The 22408-nt window shown below is 40.8% G+C and overlaps 1 protein-coding gene and 1 pseudogene across 7 annotated transcripts in view; one reads left to right on the top strand and one right to left on the bottom strand.

Annotated features, from left to right (window-relative positions):
- The window catches only part of PHF20 (PHD finger protein 20), a 170320-nt gene that overhangs the window by 73873 nt on the left and 74039 nt on the right, over positions 1 to 22408 (top strand). For 5 of the 7 annotated variants that reach the window (XM_006929809.5, XM_006929808.5, XM_023251283.2 and 2 more), the window contains exons 3-7: positions 1673 to 1844; positions 3842 to 3926; positions 13230 to 13309; positions 17419 to 17806; positions 21986 to 22099. In XM_006929809.5, the coding sequence (XP_006929871.1) occupies positions 1673 to 1844; positions 3842 to 3926; positions 13230 to 13309; positions 17419 to 17806; positions 21986 to 22099 (839 nt within the window). Of the gene's footprint in view, positions 1 to 1672; positions 1845 to 3841; positions 3927 to 13229; positions 13310 to 17418; positions 17807 to 21985; positions 22100 to 22408 lie in introns of those variants that run through there. The other 2 variants (XM_045053679.1, XM_045053678.1) reach the window with 2 other exon arrangements.
- Positions 15140 to 16742, bottom strand: LOC102902146 (annotated as a pseudogene).

Genomic DNA, 22408 nt, shown 5'->3' with positions numbered 1-22408 from the left:
ACAGGACACTTGACCTTTGGGAAGACTAGGGAGAGCAGAATTCATTTGCTGAACATTAATTGAATGCCCAGTGTCTGCAACCTACTGTGATAGGTTAACGGCAAACAAACTGCCTTAGAGGTTACTGGTGTAGGATTGAAGAGGACATAGTATTCAGAAAGAAGGAAGCAGGCCTGTTTATTTAGGTAGCACATGTTTGTTAGGATAGCGAGGTACTAGGTGCTGGATATAAGGCAGGCAGGTAGAATCTAAACTTTCTCAATCTAGAATAGCAATCTGATTAATACAAGTGTATTTAAGGAACAGTATTATTTATTTTTAACCATTTATTTTTGGAATGAGCAGTATAATAATATGGTTGAAAAATAAAAAAAAATATTAAAAGGCATGCTACAAAAATTCTCTCTCCCACTTTTGTCCCTCCCCTCCCCCAATACTCAGTTCCCCTGTTGTGTCAGTTAGGTTTCAGTGCTGGAAACAAAACCACTTTGGGTACTTTAACCACAAAAGGATTTAACACAAGAAATTGGGTACTTAGAAAATTGTTGGAAGGGTTGGAGGAGTGGGATTCAAGGTTGCTGCCCTTAAGTATCAATTTGAAGGACCCACCCCGGAGCTGTGTTCTGGAGGTCAGGAAGTTACTGCTGCCACTGGCCCACTGCCACCACCACCCTCAACACTGCTGCTTGATACTTAAGAAGCTGGTAACTAGACATTAGATCCTTGCTTATGCAGACCAGTACATCAGTATCACCAGATTGTTTAAAGCTTTTAGGCCCTAACTTCATCTGCTGAATCAAAATCTACATTTCAGCAGGATCCTCTGATGATTTGCATTCCATGAAAGTTTGAGAGGTCCTTCACTGGAGCCCTGGGGTTTGGCCACTACAGTTGCCTCTAAACCCATAGGTCTCCATGACCTTGACTGCCAATTGTTGGGGAGTCAGGGAAATGCAGTTGGTTTTTCCAACTCTCAGTCTAGAAGAAATGGAGATTGAAAGAGCCCATCTTTTGAAGTGACCGTACTTCTTTATGTAACCATTGTTAGTTTCTTATGTAAGATATTTTTATGCATAAACATATATGAATATACTTTTTCATCTTAAAGAAAATAAACAGTTGTTTACTGTACACAATGGCCTGCACCTTGTTCTTTTCATTTAATAGTTCATCTTGAGAGAGCTTTCCATATCATAACATAGAATTTTTTTTTTTAACAGCTGCATGGTATGCTACTATATGGATTACAAAATTCTTAAATTGAAGCTATCTAATACAGTCTGGGTTGCATGGTCATTCTAATTTATTGGCATATGTAAAGTGTAATTAAGTTAAATGTTTGCTTCCTGCCTCCTTTGTGTTTTGGTCTTGTGTGTATGTCATCTTGTTTAACTTGCCTTATAACCCACTGTGCTGGGTATCCTTCCTCCACTCTACATGACAGAACTCAGGTCTGAAAGGTCAGGTTAATAGTTCATAAACTAAGGAATATCCAGATTGGGATTTGAACCCCAAGTCTGTTAGCCTCCATAATTTGTGATTTAACACAATTGCACGAGCCTTTACATGGTAGGCTTTGGTAATCTAGTCCTTTGGGAAGAGGTTTGGAAGAGTACTGTTTTGGATATTTTGGGTGGGTATTAAAGGCATTTAACTTTTTTTTCTGACTCAGGTATCCAGCTCACATAGAAGACATTGACTACGAAGAAGGAAAAGTACTCATCCATTTCAAGCGTTGGAACCATCGTTATGATGAGTGGTTCTGCTGGGACAGTCCTTATTTACGCCCTTTAGAGAAAATACAGCTGAGGAAAGAGGGCTTACATGAAGAAGAAGGATCTTCTGTGAGTATCAGATCTGTAATGAGCTGGGTCAGCCATTGGGTATTTTATGTTCCAGCCTTTGATGTTCAGTGTGAAAGTCAGTAGCAGCTGGGGACCAATCCTTATTTAGGTCTGTAGTTACAACTCTGAGATCTCCATGGCACCTGGGGTTCTTGAAGAATCCTAGTTGTCAATTGTCTCCATGATGTGATTGATGTGACAGGTCATTGAGAGAAACATTGAGGTTGCATGGGGACCTTATCTCTTTCTTTTACACCACTGTATCCCTTTAGATTGATTATTTATTTATTTATAAATATCTCTAAATTTTTTTTTAATGTTTATTTATTTTTGAGAGAGAGAGAGGGAGGGAGACACAGAATCCAAAGCAGGCTCCAGGCTCTGAGCTGTCAGCACAGAGCCCAACGCGCGGCTTGACCTCATGGACTGTGAGATCATGACCTGAGCTAAAGTTGGATGCTTAACTGACTGAGTCACCCAGGTGCCCTTATTTTTTATTTATTTTTTAAAATTATTATTATATTTTAATGTTTATTCATTTTTGAGAGAGAGAGAGAGAGAGAGAGAGAGAGAGAGAGAGACAGCGCGTGCACCCCCCCCCCACACACACACATGTGCAAGTTGGGGAGGGGCAGAGAGAGAGGGAGACACAGAATCTGAAGCAGGCTCCAGGTTCTGAGCTGTCAGCACAGAGCTCGACACAGGGCTCCAACCCACAAACTACGAGATTATGACCTCAGTTGAAGTTGGACGCTTAACCGATTGAGCCACCCAGGTGCCCCATAAATATCCTTTTTTAAATGTTTGTTTATTTCTAAGAGAGGTGTGAGCAGGAGAGAGGCAGAGAGGAGCAGGAGAGAGGCAGAGAGGAAAGGAGAGAATCCCAAGCGGCTCCGTGCTATCAGTGCGGAGCCCAGTGGGGGGCTCAGTCTCATGAAATGGAGATCATAACCTGAGCTGAAATCAAGAGTCAGACGCTTAGCCAACTGAGCCACCCAGGCGCCCCCCCATTTTAGATCATTTATTAAACTGGTTTGTTGTATGACCATTTATTAAGCAATCATTCCCTGTGGAGCCTCATTTCAAGGTCTTTTAAAGGTCTTAAACACTTGGAATTGGACTATATTCCTTTTTCCTATTATCACTATACCTGGAGCTTTTACTGATTTCAGAATGAAGGATGAAGTATTAGTTTTGAGGTTTTAATTTTTTAAATATTTATAAGAATTTTTTAAAGATTTTATTTTAGTTTTTTAAGTAATCTCTCTACCCAATATGGGGCTTGAACTCACAACCCTGAGATCAGGAGTCACATCTTCCACCGACTAAGCCAGCCAGGCGCCCCAAGTTTTGAGTTTTTTAAACAAGCATTGAGACATCTGTAGAACTCGTGCTGCCTTTGGATCTGCCTCAGCCCTGGATTCTGTTTTTCATTTTAGCCCTGGCCAGGAAACTTGAACTCTTGTTTTCTGTGTGTGTTGTTCTACCACTCCTCTCCCTTCCTCCCTGCCCCTGCCATTTATTGTTTTATGTTGTTCAGTTTGATTGCTCGATATTCATTCTATAAACTGTATTAATGCAAACTGTTTGCTGGAAAAACAGTATGAAATATTAAAGTTGAATGGGTGCTTCCTTTGGCAAAAGATCCTTTAAAAGTGTGGTTGGCATGAATGCTGCTTCCCTAAAGATGAATGCTGCTTCCCTCCTTCTAACTTGTATACTGGGTGTGTTTTTAGTGGTCCTGGGCTCAGGGACAGAGCAGGGACTATCATCAGTGCTGTGCTATGCTTGCCCAGAGCTCCTAGGATAGGAAAAGTCTTGTGTCTAGCCCTTTTGTTTTGACTCCCAGTGCCTCTGTCTCAGTAGCCATCTCCCCTTCCCACTATTGTCAATCCAGCTTCTCTTATGAAATCTGGTACTGTGTGTGTCCTATGAAATTGGATTGGTAACAGGTTTTTTTTTGTTTTTGTTTTTTTGTCTTTTTTAATGTTTTGTAGGAATTTCAAATAAACGAGCAGGTCCTTGCTTGCTGGTCTGATTGTCGTTTTTACCCAGCCAAAGTCACTGCTGTTAACAAGGATGGTAAGGCATTTGAGTTGTAATTATTTTTACTCATGAAGTAGGGGGGAGTTTGTAATATTAGAGTCTGATAGTATATTTTGAGTATGTATTTATTGCCTAGGAATCCTCTCTCTTCAAGTTAACCACTATGTCAGGAATTAGGAAGAAATTATAAATGGAGACAAATAGGGGTTAAAAAGAGGAATTTGATTCTTTGCCTCCTAAATTCTAGTAATTGTTTTCTAAAACAGTTATGGTTCTAAAAAAACAGTAAAATAATTATGGGTCATCCGTCCCTCTGCTGGTAAGTGTGCAGGTTCTTGTCCAGGAGTTCCTAAGAGATGAAAAATAAGCTTTAATATGCCTTTTACTTATTTGTAAATAGCCTAGAAATGAAGTGAACATTAATAAACATTTCTTAAAAATCTGCTTTGTGAGGGGCACCTGGCTGGCTCAGTCAGTAGAGCATGCGACTCTTCAACTCAGTCATGAGTTCAAGCTCCACATTGGGCATGGAGCCTACTTAAAAAAAAATGCTTTGTGGATGCAAGGTGATTGAAGGTGGTCTGTAGTATCAAAGTTGCTAGTTGAAACTGGGGCCCTGGGATTTAGAGCACCGAGTTGGGATGCCTTTGCCAAGTTTATAACCCGTGAGGAGTCAAGACTGGGAACATGACCCAGAGAGGCTGGTTTTGCTAGTACAAAGGCAGGAGGATGGTTAAGAAAATAATATGTATGGTCAGCATCCTGACACTGAGAGAACAGACTCTGGATCTGAGTGATACATTTTTTTTGTAGTATTTTCTATCAGGTTGTTTGTGGTATGTCCATGACCTTTTAGTACCGCTGTTTGTGGTGGCTATATGGCCAGATTGACTTTTTATTCAGTGAAGTTTCTCAGGTATTCATTCAGCACTCTTGTTAAATGCTGGACCTGGGGCTGATCAAGTTTTGTTTGAGAATGGGTTGAAATGGTAAAAAAACGAACATATATTTGCATGTAGCAGAAATTTCTGTTTCTCTTTTGCTCTATTCACTCCCAACCCACGCTGCCCCCCCCCCTCCCCCAGCTGTTAGGCCAGTGTGGGTTAATTCTGCTACCACATGTAGGTTATCCTGAAAGCACAGTCCTCTTGCCTCAGGCTTCCAAAACAAGGTTGTATCTTTTAAGATGTCTGAGCAGTTACTGACTACTCCCGTTCATGGTTGATTCAGCCTTTTTGAATAGTCCTTGTTTCCCTAAATTTCTTTCTTTTTTTAATGTTTGTTTATTTTTGGGAGAGAGAGAGAGGGAGATAGAGGGAGAGAGAGAGAGAGAGAGAGAGAGCACAGGCAGGGGAGGAGCAGAGAGAGAGAGGGAGACAGAATTTGAAGCAGGCTGCAGATGGCGAGGTCATGACCTGAGCCCAAAGTCTGATACTTAACCAACTGAGCCACCCAGGCACCCGTTCCCTAAATTTCTTTTTTTTCTATAATCTATTCATTTAAAAAAAATTTTTTTTATTTAAAAAAAAAAATTTTTTTTTTTTAACGTTTATTTATTTTTGAGACAGAGAGAGACAGAGCATGAACAGGGGAGGGTCAGAGAGAGGGAGACACAGAATCTGAAACAGGCTCCAGGCTCCGAGCTGTCAGCACAGAGCCCGACGCGGGGCTCGAACCCACGGACCGCGAGATCATGACCTGTGCCGAAGTCGGCCGCTCAACCGACTGAGCCACCCAGGCGCCCCATAATTTATTCATTTTTTGTAATTTACATCGAAGTTAGCGCATGGTGCAACAATGATTTCAGGAGTAGATTCCTTAAGCCCCTTACCCATTTAGCCCATCACTCTCCCACAACCCCTCCGGCAACTCTCTGTTCTCTATATTTAAGAGTCTCTTATGTTTTGTCCCCTCCCCCCCCCCCCCGTTTTTATATTACTTTTGCTTCCCTTATGTGCATCTGTTTTATCCTAAAGTCCTCATATGAGTGAAGTCTTATGATATCTGTCTTCCTCTAATTTTGCTTAGCATAATACCCTCTAGTTTTTCTAAATTTCTTTTATAAGTTTGTGTTCAAAATAGAATCCTGTTATTATTTTTCATATGTATCACTTTAATCTAAAAATGTATTTTAAAGGAGAGCTCACATGTTATTAAACTGCTTTTTAGTAAAGGACAGTTTACTTTTTAAGTCTTATTTTCAAGATTAAAAATTTTTTCTGCTCTTACTACATTTAAATCATATGATAGAAATTAGGTGTTCTATGTGTACATAGATGTGTTCCTGAAGGTCTATTAGGTTGATTTATGCTGATCAATTGAGTGTATTCCCCCTGAATAATATCCATTGGAGGTGTGCTCCCTTAGATCACATAAAAGTTGTGAGTAGTAACATGGGTAACTCTGTATATAAAGGAGGTTGTAGAAAGGAAGCAACGTTTGTCTTTTGATCCAGTGATGTCCCAGAGACACATGGAGCACAGAAATGGGGCCAAGGGGGTTGGATGAGGGAGTATCAAAGGAGAAAAGGCAGATTGAAGAAGAACGGTTTGGGGAGCCCGGGAGCAGTCTCTTAGAGGGGTAGGATGGGGTCTTGGTGGAAGGAGGCTGTTTGCATCTATGCAGATCCTAGAGCTGGGCATCATGGATTTAAAAAAAGAAAGAGAAAAGACCTAGTTCAAGGCTGCATGAAGTGGGTGTTGATATAGAGCAACCAGGAGGAGGCAGTACAGGAATAGAATGGTGCAGATAAATCATGAGGGGAGCAGGGAAGGACCCCTGTCTGTAGTTACTGTTGTTTTTGTTTTTGTTTTTGTTTTTTTATGTGTGGATGAGTCTGGAATATTTTGAAATAATCATTTAAGGACTAAAACTCATTTGCCACATTATTAGGCATAGTTAAGATTTTTAAATGTCTCTTAAACTCTTTTGAACTGGGGCAACCAGAGCTTTGCAGGTTGTTTTAAAAATATTTTCTGTTTGTTTCCTCTATGTGCTAAAATTATAGGAGGGGGAGTCTTCAGATAATGATTGTCCCTAAAATAGCCATTTGCCACCCTAATAATATTGGTTCTGTAAGCTCTGAATTCTGTCCAGTAAATTTTAGTTATTTGAAAGACATTGAAAATGAGTGGAGGGGCACCTGGGTGGCTCAGTTGGTTAAGTGTCCAACTTTGGCTCAGGTCATGATCTCCTGATTTGTGAGTTTGAGCCCTGAATGGGGCTCTCTGTTGTCAGCACAGTGCCTACTTCGGATCCTGTTTTGGATCCTCTGTCTCCCTCTCTCTCTGCCCCTCCACTGCTGGTTTGTGTTCTCTCTCTCTCTCTCTCAAAATAATAAACTTGAAAGAAAAAAAAAATGAGTGGAGATTTCTGCCAGAACCAGTTTTTCCTGGAGTTCTTTGGTCTGAAGTCCTTACTGGTTCTTGAGACTAATTGGAAGGGAGAGGAGAGGAAGGTCACAGGGCAGGGGAAATCCTGAAAGGTAGTGGAATCGGCTGGGTGGTATTATGGTCACATTGTGGATTGTGAAGGGAAGCTAGCCTTTGTGGGAGTTCAGATCTGTGCCTGATTTTGAAGAGATAATGACGTTTGGTACTGCCTTTGGGTTAGATTTTATCCATGGGAGCTGGTGGGCAGTTTCTAGTTCAGTGTGACTGTAGTCCTTGCAGGATGTGGGGAGGACAATGCTGGACTCTTTTTTCATTCTTTCCCTGGTATTTTCTGCTTGCTCTGCCTCATTTCCATCTGCAGCAGAGGCTATCACAGTTTCATGGCTCTGTGAAGAGGAGCTCTGCTGGCAAAGTGCCCCCTTTATTTCCTGTAAAAGTCATTTTGTCTTGTTGGTGCTGCTAGAAGCTGGGCATATAGTGAAATCACACCTTGTAGATTCATCTTTGGGAGGTTTGGTCTCATTTTCTTGCTACTCTCAACCTCCTTGGTGGTTTTCCTGAGGCTGAGCATTGAGGTTGCTGGCATTGGGAGTCTGGTGTGAAACACAACTAAATGGTAACTTTAGAGTTTATTTTTTTTTTTTTTAAACGTTTATTTTATTTTTGGGACAGAGAGAGAGAGACAGAGCATGAACGGGGGAGGGGCAGAGAGAGAGGGAGACACAGAATCGGAAACAGGCTCCAGGCTCCGAGCCATCAGCCCAGAGCCCGACGCGGGGCTCGAACTCACGGACCGCAAGATCGTGACCTGGCTGAAGTTGGATGCTTAACCGACTGCGCCACCCAGGCGCCCCAACTTTAGAGTTTCTTAAGGGAGTTATTTAGCACTTGGAAACTGGGGAGGGCAGTGCAATGTTATTTAGCCCTTTTCACCTGGAATAGTTCTTTGGCAGTGGTAATTAAGCATCATTTCATGTGAAGGTAGTCACACCTGGTTAGCTTTGTTAGCCCCTTTGTCTGTGTTTGGAGTAAAGGACAGGATTCTGCTTCCAGGGAATCTTTGTTCAGAAGCCATCTCTGGTGAGTTGACCTCAGCTCTTTGCTGAGGCTGCTCAGCTTCCCTTTTTCACACTGGGTATGGCAGAGCCACAAGTGTCACGGCTTTGTGTCCTCATCATGGACTAAGACCACGCTGCTCTGCAGGGCGTTCTCTGGGGGAAACTGAAAGTAGGTTTGCATTTACAACAAAATGAGGAATTGTTCCTTCCTGTTGATCTGTGGTTCTTTAACTTGAGTGAACAGGCAAATCAGGTCCCTCTTCCATAAAATTATACGTATTCTTAGGTTATGTGTTCTCTGTTCCCTCAGTTCAGTCTTTGGTCTAGTGCCTGAAGTCTGCATTTGTAAGAGGAGATTCTTTGGAAATGCTTTTATTTCTAGAGTCTCTTGTTGAAGCAGTTACTATTTTTTGTCTTCATGCTGTAACTGATCCTATATTTGAAATGTGGGGATGTTGGGACTGTGTGAAGAGCTTTGCACAGAGATAAAAGGAAGATTTAGGCCCACACACGCAGGTGCTAGCTTGGCTCTTACCTTCTAAGTGGGGAAGGGGTTGGTGCTTCCCTTTTAAAGTGATTGGTGGATAGTAGTAATTGGAACCACTTATTGATCCCTTGCTCTGTAAGGGTTACTTTGCTAAGCAGTTTCCATATCTGATCTGATTTAGTAGTATTCAGACAGACATGGAAAGGTTGTTGCCATCAACCCTATCATTTTACAGATGAGCAGCTAAGCTAACAGCAGAAGCTGCTTGAGGTTACAGAGCAGGTACATAAATGACAGAACTGCAACCTGGATGTAGGTCTGGGGGGGCTCCAAAGTTCCTGAACTGCAGTTCCTAAAGTCCTAGACTGTCTCTCTGAGGCAGAGTTTTCCTAAAATGGCAAAAGTTGTCAGGGGCAGGTGTTTATTGGGAGTGTGTACACACATGCCTGATACGATGGTAGGGTGGGTGTAGATGGTCAGTGTTTTCTGGAGCATGGTGGTATCTTGAGGGCCCTGACTAGGACTCTGGATCTGGTCCCAGTCCCTGCTCCTTGATTACTGGCAGTTTACTACCCTTTCTCTGGATGCTTGTGCAGTTAGAACTCAAAGAAGGAATTGGAACAGATGAGCATTTTTAGAAATTGTTGGCTACAGAACCTAAGCCCATTATGTAAAATTGGCTAAGAAGAAACGATGGGGGAGGGGAAGATATACTTGCAAACTTGTGTGTATTTCTCTGCCCACCCCAGAAGGCACATCTGTGAGCACATCAGGACTTTGAGAATCCATGTTTGAAAACTTTGAGTTTCCTATCCTTGGCATTCTGGAATTCTCTGACTCTCGAGAATGAGTGGGATAGAGAAAAGGCCTTCAAGTCATGGTTACGGTAGATTTCAAGAACAACAGAAGTCTATCCAGAGTCACTTGTGCCATCCCGTTTCCTTGGCCCTAGAGAAGATCAGTTTGCTATGCATCTCTAGTTTTTTTTCTTACATCCCTTCTGTACTTAACCGACTGCTATAAGGTTGTCCAGTATACTGAGTTTTTAACCCCCAGAGGCCCATGTTTATTTATTTATTTTGAGGGGGAGGGGGGGGAGAGAGAGAGAGCTCGAGGCATGAGTGGGTAGGGGCAGAGAGAGAGCGAGAGAGGGAGAGAATCCCAAGCAGGCTCCGTACTGTCAGTGTGGCCCAGCTTGGGGCTCGAACTCACTAACCATGAGATCATGACCTGAGCCGAAATCAAGAGTTGGACGCTTAACTGACTGAGCAACCTAGGTGCCCCAGGACAGGGGCTTCTTAAAGGAGACTGAAGCAGGGGGATGCACTTATTTTTTCTGTAATTTACATGTTATTTGTTAGATATTATTTGTGGCTGTGGGAGAACTCTATTGTCAGCCACCTGCAGGAGGATTCCAGGGGAACACATTCTTTTAGTTGTACAGGAACCGTTAAAGTAGATTTGGGGCCTCTCTCCAGAAGTGGGTCTAGGCCACTATGGTCTATGGGATGTATTGTTCTTTTCCTTCTGATTTATTGAAGCCCAGGTTAGGCTGTGTACATGATAAGGAAACAAGTTTTGAGATGATCCCTTGTAGTTCTTTGGAAGTAAAAAGGGTCAGGGCCAGGATATTGCTGTCTAAGTAAGGATGGTGATCCATGAGTACCTTACCATAGTGCAAGTCATTTCAGAGTGGTCATTGATGCTCTGGGTCGGTATTTTGGACTAAAGGCTGAGGGACTTGGGAAATAGGCAGTTTGGGGTGGTGGAAGAAGAATTGGTCAGAGGTCAGCAGAGAGGCTTAGATGTTTGTTGTTGTTGTTATTGTTTTTAGAGAGGCTTAGGTTCTAATCCTACCTCTATTTAGCTCTGTTTTAGCTCTTTTTGGAACTCAGTGCACACCTCTTCATTTAAGGCCTCCTTTTTGAGCCTGCCATCAAGAGTAAGCTTCAGAATTGACCTCAAATAGCTGAAAATGTTGGACTGTTGGGTAACATTACTAAATGTTATCCTTCTGGATGTTTGAAATGTCTGTAAAAATGGACAGTTTTCATTTTGATGTAATTGGTGCTAACTTTCTTGGTAAGATAGATGAAGGGGTGTAGGCTTGGGTGGCTTGTTGGCATACTTGATCTTTTAAGATTTCATGAGAGGTGGGTTCTTAATGCCCCCATCCCCAGGCTGGCCAGAACTGTGTCATGGTTGCTTGGAAAGGGTATGTTTAGAGTCCATAGCATTACTTAGCATTGCTTCTTGGCTTGCCAGTGCTCTCACAATAGAGGCAGGAAGACAGGATCCCAGGCCTTTGTTGTAAGAACTCATCAATCATTGGTGAGCTGTCTTATGTAGAATCCTTTAACCAACCCAGCATAACGATATATCCTTGTATCTAGTTTTCTAGCCACTTTGTTCTGTTTGGTGACACTTGTGACAAATAATCAACTTTATTTTGTAATTACTGGGAACACAGTTTAGTACGTAATTACTAATTGTCTATAGCAGTGGTTCTCAGACTTTAGTGTGTACCAGAATTACCAGAGACACTTGTTAAAATTTATTTCTGTGACGCACTCTCAGAGTTTTTGATTCAGTTTATCAGGTGTGGTGCTGGTAACTTACATTTCTAACAAGTTCTCAAGAGTTGCTGGTATTCCTGGTCTGGGCACCATACTTTGAGAAGCCCTGGTCTACAGTTAACCAGGTATTGTGTGAGAGAGACTGGTGTGGGATGTGGTCCCTGGCCTTGGAGAGCCTGCCTTTGATTTGGGATCTGCCTTCTACATGAAGGTAGGCCTAAGTTGAGACTCTGCAGGCAAGGGGACAAAATGAGTCTTTGAGAAGTTCAGAGCAGGGAAAAGTCTCGCTTAAGTAGGAAGTCAGGAAGCTTTTACAGAACATATTGTGGTCATATGAACTGAGCACATTCCAGGCAGAAGATACTTTCATAAAGATGTGGAGGTGAAAATATCACAAGGCAGTTTCATTGCGTGGCAAGTAGCTCATTACTTTGAGTTGGTGGTTTTTGTATGGTGGTAATGAGAAACAAAGTTTGGAAAATAATTGGGCTCAGATTGCATTGGACTTTGAACACTACAGAATGAGCTTTCATTAGAGGTGGCTAGCCATTGACAGGGCCCTGTTTAGGTTAGGACTGGAGGAGAGGTGGGGTGGGGTGGAGAGAGAATGTGTAAGAAGAAAGTAACTAGCCAGAAGGTCTTAGACTTCCTTGTTGCATTCTTTTGCTCCCAGCCCTTGGGATTCCCCCCCCCCCCCCCTTCCTGTTTGGTGGGAAATTGATCCTGAAAGCTGACTGATCATGTTTACTGGTAGTAAACCATTACATGATTACCAGAAGTTCACCGATAATCTTGACAAGGTTAACGGATTATTTTTTTTTATCTCTGGGGCAAAAAACAAGGGGGGGGGGGGAGGTGGGTTCTAAGATGTAAAAGTTTGAAAATGTTGGTTTGAGTGCAACTAATGAGAAGTTTTGTATTATAGTTGGATGCCTCATTTGGGGAGAAGATTATTTGGATTTTCAGCTTCAGTCTTATAGCAGTGATTTTTGTTAGATTTTTTTTTTTTCCTAATGGAATAACTGACAATGTAGTGGCCCCATTAAGTGTTTTGGCCAAGTCTCTATTTTTAAATATTGTAACATGAAGGTCGTTCATATAGATTATGAGATTAATGTGACCTCCAAAAACATGATACGTTTAGTTAGCAGTCATGTTTCTTTTGAAGTTTAACAGTTACTACCACTCTGAAGCCTAGAACATATTGATAAAAATTAATAATTCACCAAACAATAAATAAATCTGCATTTTCCTCACATTCTTAATTGTTTTATTGCTCTTTGTTCTTGGCCTAAATTCAGTGCATTTTTTTTCTTTTAATGAAACATCATAAAAATGAGCTGTTTTTTTTCTTAAGTTTATTTATTTTGAGAAAGAGAGAGAGAGAGAGAGAGAGAGAGAGAGAGAGAGAGAGAGATGACATGAGCAGAGAGGGAGGGGCAGAGAGAGAGAATCCCTAAGCAGGCTCTGGTCAGTGTGGAGCCCAACGTGAGGCTCAAACCCATGAACTGAGAGATCATGACCTGAACCAAAACCAAGAGTCAGGATGCCCAACCAACTGAGCCACCCAGCCATCCTGAAAATGAGCTGTTTTTGGTGGATTTTGATTTGTATAGATTAAGAGAAAACTTACTATGTAATGTTGACTAAGAAATGAAGGCATGCATATTAGTTATTATCTTGGACATAAATAAGACTGATTCCTAATATTGTAATTCTCATACATTTATTGTTGTGGTTGGAGCTCCCTTGTATTTATGCTTTGAAAAGTTTTGTTGCTTTCATGAAACTGCAACCTTAAATCATGATATCTCCTTGAATTTTAGGTACTTACACTGTGAAATTTTATGATGGAGTAGTTCAGACTGTCAAACATATTCATGTCAAAGCTTTTTCCAAAGATCAGGTGAGAAATGTGGTTTTGTGCTTTGTGGTATGAATAATACTGACATTGTAATTTTGTTTCTCAAATAAAGGCATTATATTTGTTTATGATGGCAAAGTCTTTATTTCCTTTACCTGACACAATTTCACTAGAAAGCAATATGCAGGTTTTCGGAAATTGTTAATATTTTTCCCTCTCTGCCATTTCCTGTTATCTGTTTTCCTCATCTTTTCTCAAAAGTGTCGCCTTATTACTCTTTTTTTTCTCTCTCCCTGTGCCCTGTCCCCAGAGCTGTTACTCATCATAGGGAACGTGCTGAAATGCTTGAGGAAACCTAGAGTGTATTTTCTCCTCATCTAACTTAGTCCCTTCAGCTCAGGATCATGACTTGGTGGTTTCAAAACTGCAGTTTGGTGTGTATTTGGCAATCATTTGTGCTACATGTGCCTGGTTTGAAAATTTTGTTTCCTTTTTTCCTGGTCACCATGCACGTGTTTGCTTGAGCATGGGACAAGAGTTTTGATACTAGAAATGTGGTCCATCTAGACATGACCATCTAGAAATTGTTGCCTACTCTTTTCATTTTTTCCCCTTTAGTCTTTTTTTCATGTTTATGCCCTAATGAAATAGTTGAGGGGGAAAGCAAGATCAAAATTTGGATATTAATGTTTTAACAATTCTGATCGTTAATAATTGTTACTCACCTCTTTGGGTAGTTTTTGATGTGACAGTATTTGGTGATGCTGGGACCTGTCTTTTCTTATGATCAAATGCTTATCACAAGTTTTAGTAAATTCTTCTGTACCTATATTTAACATTTTCAAAGGATTATGATACTTGGTATCTTTAAAGGTAGCCTTTAGAATGTTTTTGCCTTTTGCTGGTTTTCCTTTTCAGAAAATTGAAACAGTTATAAAGCTTTAGCCTCGAAGAGGTTTTTTTCTCTTCCATCGTTTGCTGCTTAGGCATCTAAGGAAGTGCTATATAGTACACTAAAATCGAATTTTGTGTGGTGCTTGGATGGCTCAGTCAGAGCATGTGACTCTTGATCACAGGGTTGTGAATTTGAGCCCCATGTGTGGCGTAGAGTTTCTTTAAAATTTAAAAAGTGATTTTGGCCTTAAATTTGGCAACTTTTTTTAGTTTAAAAGTTTTTATTTATTTCTTTTGAGAGAGAGACAGAGTGAGTGGGGGAGGGACAGAGAGAGAGAAAGAGAATCCCAAGCAAGCTCCGTGCTGTCAGCACAGAGCCTGATGCAGGGCGCGAACTCATGAAACCGTGAGATCATGACCTGAGCTCAAAACAAGAGTTGGCTGGACTCTTAACCAACTGAGCCACCCAGGCGCCCCTTCGGCAGTTTTTGTGTTGAGTTTGTGGAGTAAGTTAATAATAGAGGACCATATTAAGAATTTGTTCAGAATTGTCAGATCGTACCCAGAATCTCCCCAAATGGAAATGTATGGCTCCAGATAACAAACATTCAACTGTTTACTTTGCTGTACTCAATAAATTGATTGATAGCACTTGAGATGCTTTGGGTTGGAGATGAGCACCTTACCCACTGTGGATTTGTGGCTGCTTCATTTCCCGATTCCCAGCTGTCCCTGAGTGTCTCACTTCATCTCAGACCTGGTGGGTAGTCAGGTGCAGGCCCATGGCTCCTGCTTGTATTTGTTTTTTCAAAGAGGGCATCATATTTGGTTAAAAGACTTCTCAGGTCTCTTCAGCCCTAAGAATCTAGGGTTCCATAAAGCTATATACAGAACTTAACTTTCAATTTGCCTTTTTCTTTTAATTCTCTCCCTGCTCCAACTCTCAAAAAAGTACCCAGAAATTAAATACAAGGAAGCTCAAAGAGCTAAGGCAAGCCAGCCCAGGATTATCAGGCTCCCTCCCATAGGGACCAAAGTCTGGACGCTGGGGTTTCTACTCACAACCTGGTATTAAAAGCTGGTACAGAATAAGGTGGTTTCAAAGGCTAGCAGTAACTTGGCTCCAAGGGCCTTTCTGCAGTGGAGCACACCTAACAGGGCCAGGCTGGGTAAGAAGCAGTGTTTGTTGGCCTTGTTAAAAAGCTTCTTCCCTTAGGCATCTGGAAACTGAGTGCCCTGCACCCTCATAGGAGACCAGCCCTAAGGCCCTAGCTTCAGACAAGGCACCCAAGCGTTGGAGAGCAGCCCCTGGCCTGCAGCCATGGCAGTGGATGGTTATGTACCTCCAAAGCTTAACTCATTAAAAGTATCTGTCACAGACCATTTCTAAAGGTATTTTCATATATTACTAGAATAGATTGAGGTTTTTTTCTGTATGACCATACTGTTCTAAATGTTTTGATAATTTATATATTAGGGATATTTATCTTTTTTGAAGTTATAACAATGACACATTAACTGTAGAAAATTTGGAAACTATAGAAAAGCACAATGGAAGTAAAAATGATGTAATCCTATTATCTAAATACAATTGCTCTTAACAGATTGGCATATATCCTTCTGTGTTTTTTGTAAATATTAATATATATTTTCAAAATTGGGGTCATATGGTTATATTAGTATTCTATATCTTGCTCTTTTTTTAATATGGGGGTTATATCTTGCTCTTTTAACAAAATAACATTTTCTTAAGTTCTTTTTGTTTTTTTTTTTTAATTTTTTTTTCTTCAACGTTTTTTATTTTATTTTTGGGACAGAGAGAGACAGAGCATGAACGGGGGAGGGGCAGAGAGAGAGGGAGACACAGAATCGGAAACAAGCCCCAGGCTCCGAGCCATCAGCCCAGAGCCTGATGCGGGGCTCGAACTCCCGGACCGCGAGATCGTGACCTGGCTGAAGTCGGACGCTTAACCGACTGCGCCACCCAGGCGCCCCCTAAGTTCTTAATAGTATATGATAATATGGCTTTTTCTGGCTATTTAGTATTGTGTAATATGTATATGACTCTGCTTTGTGTAATTAATTCCCTAATGGTCATTTATAAGGATATTTGTAAATTTGAATATATAAGTCTGATTATTCTGTCAGAAAATTTCATTTCTAGGAATTCATTCTAGTTCTAATTCTTTGACACAGATTGCCAACATGCTGCCCCTCCCCCTAAGGTGGTTGTCATTTATGATTCTGCCAGCAGTTACTGAGGAGTGCTTGCTCTCAAACCTGACTGCTTTCAGAAAATTTTGGGGATCTGAAAAATTTTCTTCCAGGGTCTAACCTTGTTTATTATTTATCCTTATGGGACAAATTAAATTTTCACTTACTGAATATTCAGGTACTCCTTCCAGCTTTTGTGAGAGATCTGCATGCCTAGTGCGTGCTTGGTGCTGGGGATTCCATACGCACTTGATATGGTGGTCCCTGCTGTTCTCTTGAGGTCTTGGAAGAGAGATACACATACAAATTTAATTGTAGTTTTGCAAACTCTAGAGCTTTCAGAGCTGACTTTATTAGGAGCAGTCATATTAGGACACACGATTTTTAGGATGCTTTAAAAAGTCATTTAGGAGGAAAGTAACCAAGAAGTAATACTTCTGTCCAGTGGACAAAAACTCAGTAGCTCAGGAGCACAGTAGGTGATATATTGGCTTGGGCATAGCCTTTACCTGATTAAGGAAGCAAAGACCCTGCTTCTGGGTTAGACAGTCTTTACAGCTTTCTTGTTCAGCTTCCATTTATCAGTTTGTGTTCTTCTCTGCACAGGGCATCAGCATCCACTGGCAAACTGAGCCAGGCCTCTGAAAGGCCCTGGGTCTGTGTAGTCATGCTTGGGACGAGAAGGATGTAGCTTGGAGACATTTTCTTAGAATACCTCTGTCAGAAAGATTGCTTTGCAGAAGAGGTCCCTGGGGTATTTGTCCCTTTAATTATCCAGTGACTTAATCAAAATATAGATCATTCTGTCTCAGAAGGAATTGAACACGACTTTTTTTTTTTTTTTTTTTTTAATTTAGGATTGGTTCTCAAGCCTCAGAGTATGGAAGGGTATTTTCAGTGGTTCTTTCCATTATGTGACATAGCATATGTCCTGTTTTAATTTGTTTGTCTTCATATGTTTGCAAAAAAAAAAAAAAACCCACCTGATTTTATATTTGCAAGTAATTACAAAGTGTGTTTCATTGCTATTTTGCTCATTTTAGAATATTGTGGGTAATGCTAGGCCTAAAGAAACAGACCACAAAAGTCTTCCATCATCTCCTGATAAACGAGAGAAGTTTAAAGAACAAAGAAAAGCCACTGTCAACGTGAAGAAAGACAAAGAGGACAAAGCCTTAAAGACAGAAAAGCGACCCAAGCAGCCTGATAAAGAAGGAAAGTTAATCTGTTCTGAAAAGGGGAAGGTGTCAGAGAAAAGCCTCCCCAAGAACGAGAAGGAAGATAAGGAGAACATTTCAGAAAATGACAGGGAGTACTCTGGAGATGCTCAAGTGGATAAGAAACCTGAAAATGACATTGTGAAGAGTCCACAAGAAAACTTGAGGGAGCCAAAAAGAAAACGAGGCAGGCCCCCTTCCATAGCTCCTGCTGGTGAGTTTCCCATGTGGGGTCTGCAGTGGCAATGCCAGAGTGTTGTTCTGTGGCCTTTGTGGTTCTCTGTCACTTCCATACTTCAATCCTTAATTTTTGTACCTGACTTTGAATCGTTCTGTGATCTGCAGAGCAGAATTTAAGGGAGGTGTGTAGCCAGATGAATGTAAGTTGGGACACGTGTCCTTTACTGAGCTTCTGGAGTGGTGTGTAACTGTCCACTAGATGCTTCAGCTTATGTGGTAAAACCTAACAAGCTAAGGCCTTTTGCCTTTGCCTATTCAACTGATCTCAGTTTAAGCAAGCTTAATAGAACCTGGGATTAGGAAATAATAGTTTTCCTGAGAGACATGAAGGAGGAAAGGAGAAGTAAATACATGTGGGCATCAGATAGAGGCAGGGCCAAAGAACACTGGACCTAGGAAGGCATAGGTACATTTTGAAGTTGAGCTCTCTGGAGAGTGATTATTGATTGGACATTTTCACAGTCTAAGTAAAAAGCTGAGTTGGGTACTTGGTAAGAGTTAAGGTTAAAGGTACAGATTTAGGGAAGAATGTATAGTTATTCTAAAAAGTTGAAATTTGGAATTCTTTAGAATAACCAAGAATGAAGCACATCCTGAATTTCTTCCTAGGCCAAACACTCCTTCTCTAGTCAATGCAGTGGCATGAAGAACACTTAGAATGTCTAGACTAAATGCTGGCTGTGATAATCTGGCAGTGGTCTTCAGACATTCTTGCTTGCATATTTCCTACATGAATATTGAAAAATTATGAATCCTCTAGTATGTTTTAGAGGGTATCTATTTTTATCACAAGTTTAAATAGGTGCAAATGATATATTTAAAATACAAAATAAGACACAAAATGTATTTTCATCATAACTGCACAACTATAGAGTTAGCTCATTCATTGGACAAGTTTAAATAGGTGCAAATGATATATTTAAAATATAAAATATGACATAAAATGTATTTTCATCACAACTGCGCAACTATAGAGTTAGCTTATTCGTTGGTCCTGCGTGATGTGGAATGCAAAGCCAGTCCTGTTGATCCAGGCAGCTACATCAGACTTCATTTCTGTGGGAAAAAAAAGTCTGTCTGAATTTACTTCAAATAAATGTATTAATACTCATTCCCAGTAGACAACCTTTTCATATCTGAGTTCTAATTCTAAGATAGGAAATTAGATATAAAAGGATTTCTTCCCAGATGAATGAAGGCACCACCTCCTTCAGTGGATGTTTAACTGAGTTTTGCTCTCAAAAGCTAAAGCATGCTGGCATTGTCCCTAGGCCTAATGATGGCCTAGACCTGTACTGTCCAGTATGGTAGCCACTGGCCACAGGTGGTTATTGAGCACTTGAAATGTGGCTAGTCTGAATTGAGATGTACTGTGAGTGTAAAATATACTCTGGAATTCAAATACTGAGTGCAAAAAAACAAAAGGAATGTAAAATATCTCATTAATCATTTTTTTTATGTTAAAATGATGTTTTTGGATGTGTTGGGTTAAGTAAAATTATAAATTCACTTTTTTTGAACTAAAAAATTGAAAATTACACGTATAGCTTGCATTTGTGGCTCTCCTATTTCTTTTAGTACGTGTATAAATTCACTACTTCCTCTACAGGGTTCTGGGAGAGAATTAAACCCTACTGCCCAAGGCATCCGTAATGAATTGACATCTCCATGCATTGAGAATGCTACTAGTTATAAACCATCCTTGGGAGAATTGAGAAAATTATCTCTGTGTTCTGTGTTCAGATGAGGAATCCCAGTTGAGAAAGTCTGGAGGTTTTAAACCTCTGGGCAGTGTACCGTGTTAAGATGTAGGATGTGTGTTATGCAGGCCTTTTTATTTAAGTAGGAGAAGGGCACTTGTGCAAGAAGAGGTGGAAAATGAGAACTAGTGGAAATCTAATGTGTCCTCATCTCAGCTTAGGAAAGCATGTCTATGAGAAGTGAGTGCTCTGAAACTGATTCCCGTTCAGCTGTTCATGCTCTGGCTTATACCGTCCCGAAAGTATATACTGGGGTGGTTGCACTCAACGTTGCTGACTGCCGCTTTGAAGCCACTTGGCTTCACTCAGATTAAAAAAGGTGGGGAGGCATTCAGTTTATTGCTTTTATTTTGTAAGTGTAAGATCTCATATCAAATAGGATCGATTTGATAGAGAAATGGTGTTTTCCAAGTTTGCCTCAGGCATTTCTCTCCGTTCAGAATCTGTGAAATTGTTAATAGCCTTCCCAGAGGATTCTTATTGTAAGAAGAGTTTGGAAAACACTACTGTTCTATGTAGTCAGCCCTGGATTGTATGTGGTATCAAAGTAAAAATGTTTGTCAAATATGTCCTATGTAGTTCAAATCTCCTTTAAAAATTAATTAGCACAAGTTCATTGACCCAGTGAAGCATTGAGCTCTCTAAATTTTACAGACTTAATTGGAACAGGATCTGAGCTATTTAAGGAGGGTTGTTTGTAGTTGTGTTTAATTTGGAATGTTTGTGATTTCCAAGTTCTAACCACTTGGAACAAAATAATGTTGGCATATTGGGAAGATTGAACACAGGAAGAGCCAAGAAGTTTAGCACACTCTTCAGGTTTGCCTCCTCAGACCTCAGCCCTGTCTCTTGTTTGGTTTTTCGACACGGCAAATCTGAAGCTACTGGTCTTCGAGTAGTCTTCTTCTCATGCCCCTCCCCCCCCTCCCCTTACTCCTTTTCCCTTTTTTCTTCTTTTCTCCTTTCAGCCTTCATCAGACACCGCGCCCCGCCCTCCCCCCCCCCCCCCCCCCCCCCCGCCCCCAAGCTCTATCTTCTCCACAAGCTTCCTGGTTTCATTTCTTTTTGTTTTTTTCTTCTGCCTGTTTTGGATTCTCATCTTTTGTGATTGGGGAGAGCTTCTTAAGTGTTGGGTTTAAAAATAAAGAGTGAGTACTATCCAAGGGTTTAGAGTCTACACTGCTAAATTGTGTCAGAGCTGGATTTGTTGGGGATCAGCAGCCTTGCCTGGAACACTGACTATCAAATAGCGTAGCCTCCTGAGATTTTTCTGGAATTGTTTTTAAGAGGTTATAAATGTTGACATTCTTTTTGGTCCCTCACAACTAGGACCAATGCCAACCTAACTAATTTAGCAAGTAGAGATTGAAAACAATACTCAGGCTATAGTCCTAGGTATACATCTTAGGAATTAGCCTGCATGGTGAATTTCCTGAGTATTGGATAAATCAAGTTTTGTTTTATTTTAATGTTTATTTATTTTTGAGAGAGTGCAAGGGGGGGAGGGGCAGATAGAGGGGGACAGAGGATCCAAAATGGGCACTGTGCTAACGGCAGCGAGCCTGATGTGGGTCTTCAACTCACGAACCATGAGATCATGATCTGAGCCAAAGTTGGATGTTCAACTGACTGAGCCATCCAGGTGCCAGAGATAAGTCAAGTTTTGGTGAGGAGATTTGATGGTGGTAAAAATGACTTTTTTATTGCCCTTGCACTGTCATGTTTTTTTTTTTTTAATTTTTTATTTTTTTAACGTTTATTTATTTTTGAGACAGAGAGGGATAGAACATGAACAGGGGAAGGGCAGAGAGAGAGGGAGACACAGAATCTGAAACAGGCTCCAGGCTCTGAGCAGTCAGCACAGAGCCCGATGCGGGGCTCGAACTCACGGACCATGAGATCATGACCTGAGCCGAAGTCGGATGCTTAACCGACCGAGCCACCCAGGTGCCCCTGCACTGTCATGTTTTAAAGTAGTCATGTTGGGGTGTAGGGTTTTAAAGAGAGGATTTTAGGAGAGAAGTGTATGTAGAGCTGAGTCATAGGAGAAACCAAAAAGATGAAGGAAGGGGCGTTTGGCTGGCTCAGTCGGTGGAGCATGTGACTCTTGATTTCGGGGCTTTGTGTTTGAACCCCACATTAGGTGTAGAGATTACTTAAATGAAGAAATAAATCTTTAAAAAAGAGAAAGATGAAGGATGTCAGTCTACAGGTATCAGCATCTCATGTTAAGGAAGTAGTGTCTTACCCATTACACTTTTGTTTTTTTATTAGCCCTTTGAGGGTCTGTTTATTATGTGAGTGTGTGTGCATGTGTTTTATTTATATATAATCATAAGGACCGAGCACTAAGAAATTGCATAATTTTTTTGTGTGTTTTATATACACTGTAGCTGTGGATTCAAACTCTCAAACTTTGCAACCAATAACATTGGAATTGAGAAGACGGAAAATATCAAAAGGAAGTGACGTCCCATTAAAACGTTCTCGGCTTGACAAAAATTCATGTGAGTCTCCAGTTTGTGTATGTGCGGCTAGAACTTGATGTTGATTGGGTTAGTTTCCCCTGTACTCCTGTTGTTTCCTATTTTCAATATATAGACTCTAATGCTGTTTTTGATCACAGGAGCTGATGTGGATGATTTGGGTTGGATCAGAAGGAGTTTTGCTTGAAGAAAAATAAATCCCAAAGCACAAACTATATTAATGTTGGGCTTAGTGGTGTCATCTTCATGCCCATAAACTACATTTCCATTGGAAATTTAATGGTTTAGGAAGGGACGGATTTCATATGCTAAGTGAAACTTTAAAAATGC

The sequence above is a fragment of the Felis catus genome, chromosome A3 (genome assembly GCF_018350175.1).
Source record: "Felis catus isolate Fca126 chromosome A3, F.catus_Fca126_mat1.0, whole genome shotgun sequence".
Classification (NCBI taxonomy): Eukaryota; Metazoa; Chordata; class Mammalia; order Carnivora; family Felidae; genus Felis; species Felis catus.
This window is presented reverse-complemented; position numbering and strand designations above follow the sequence as displayed.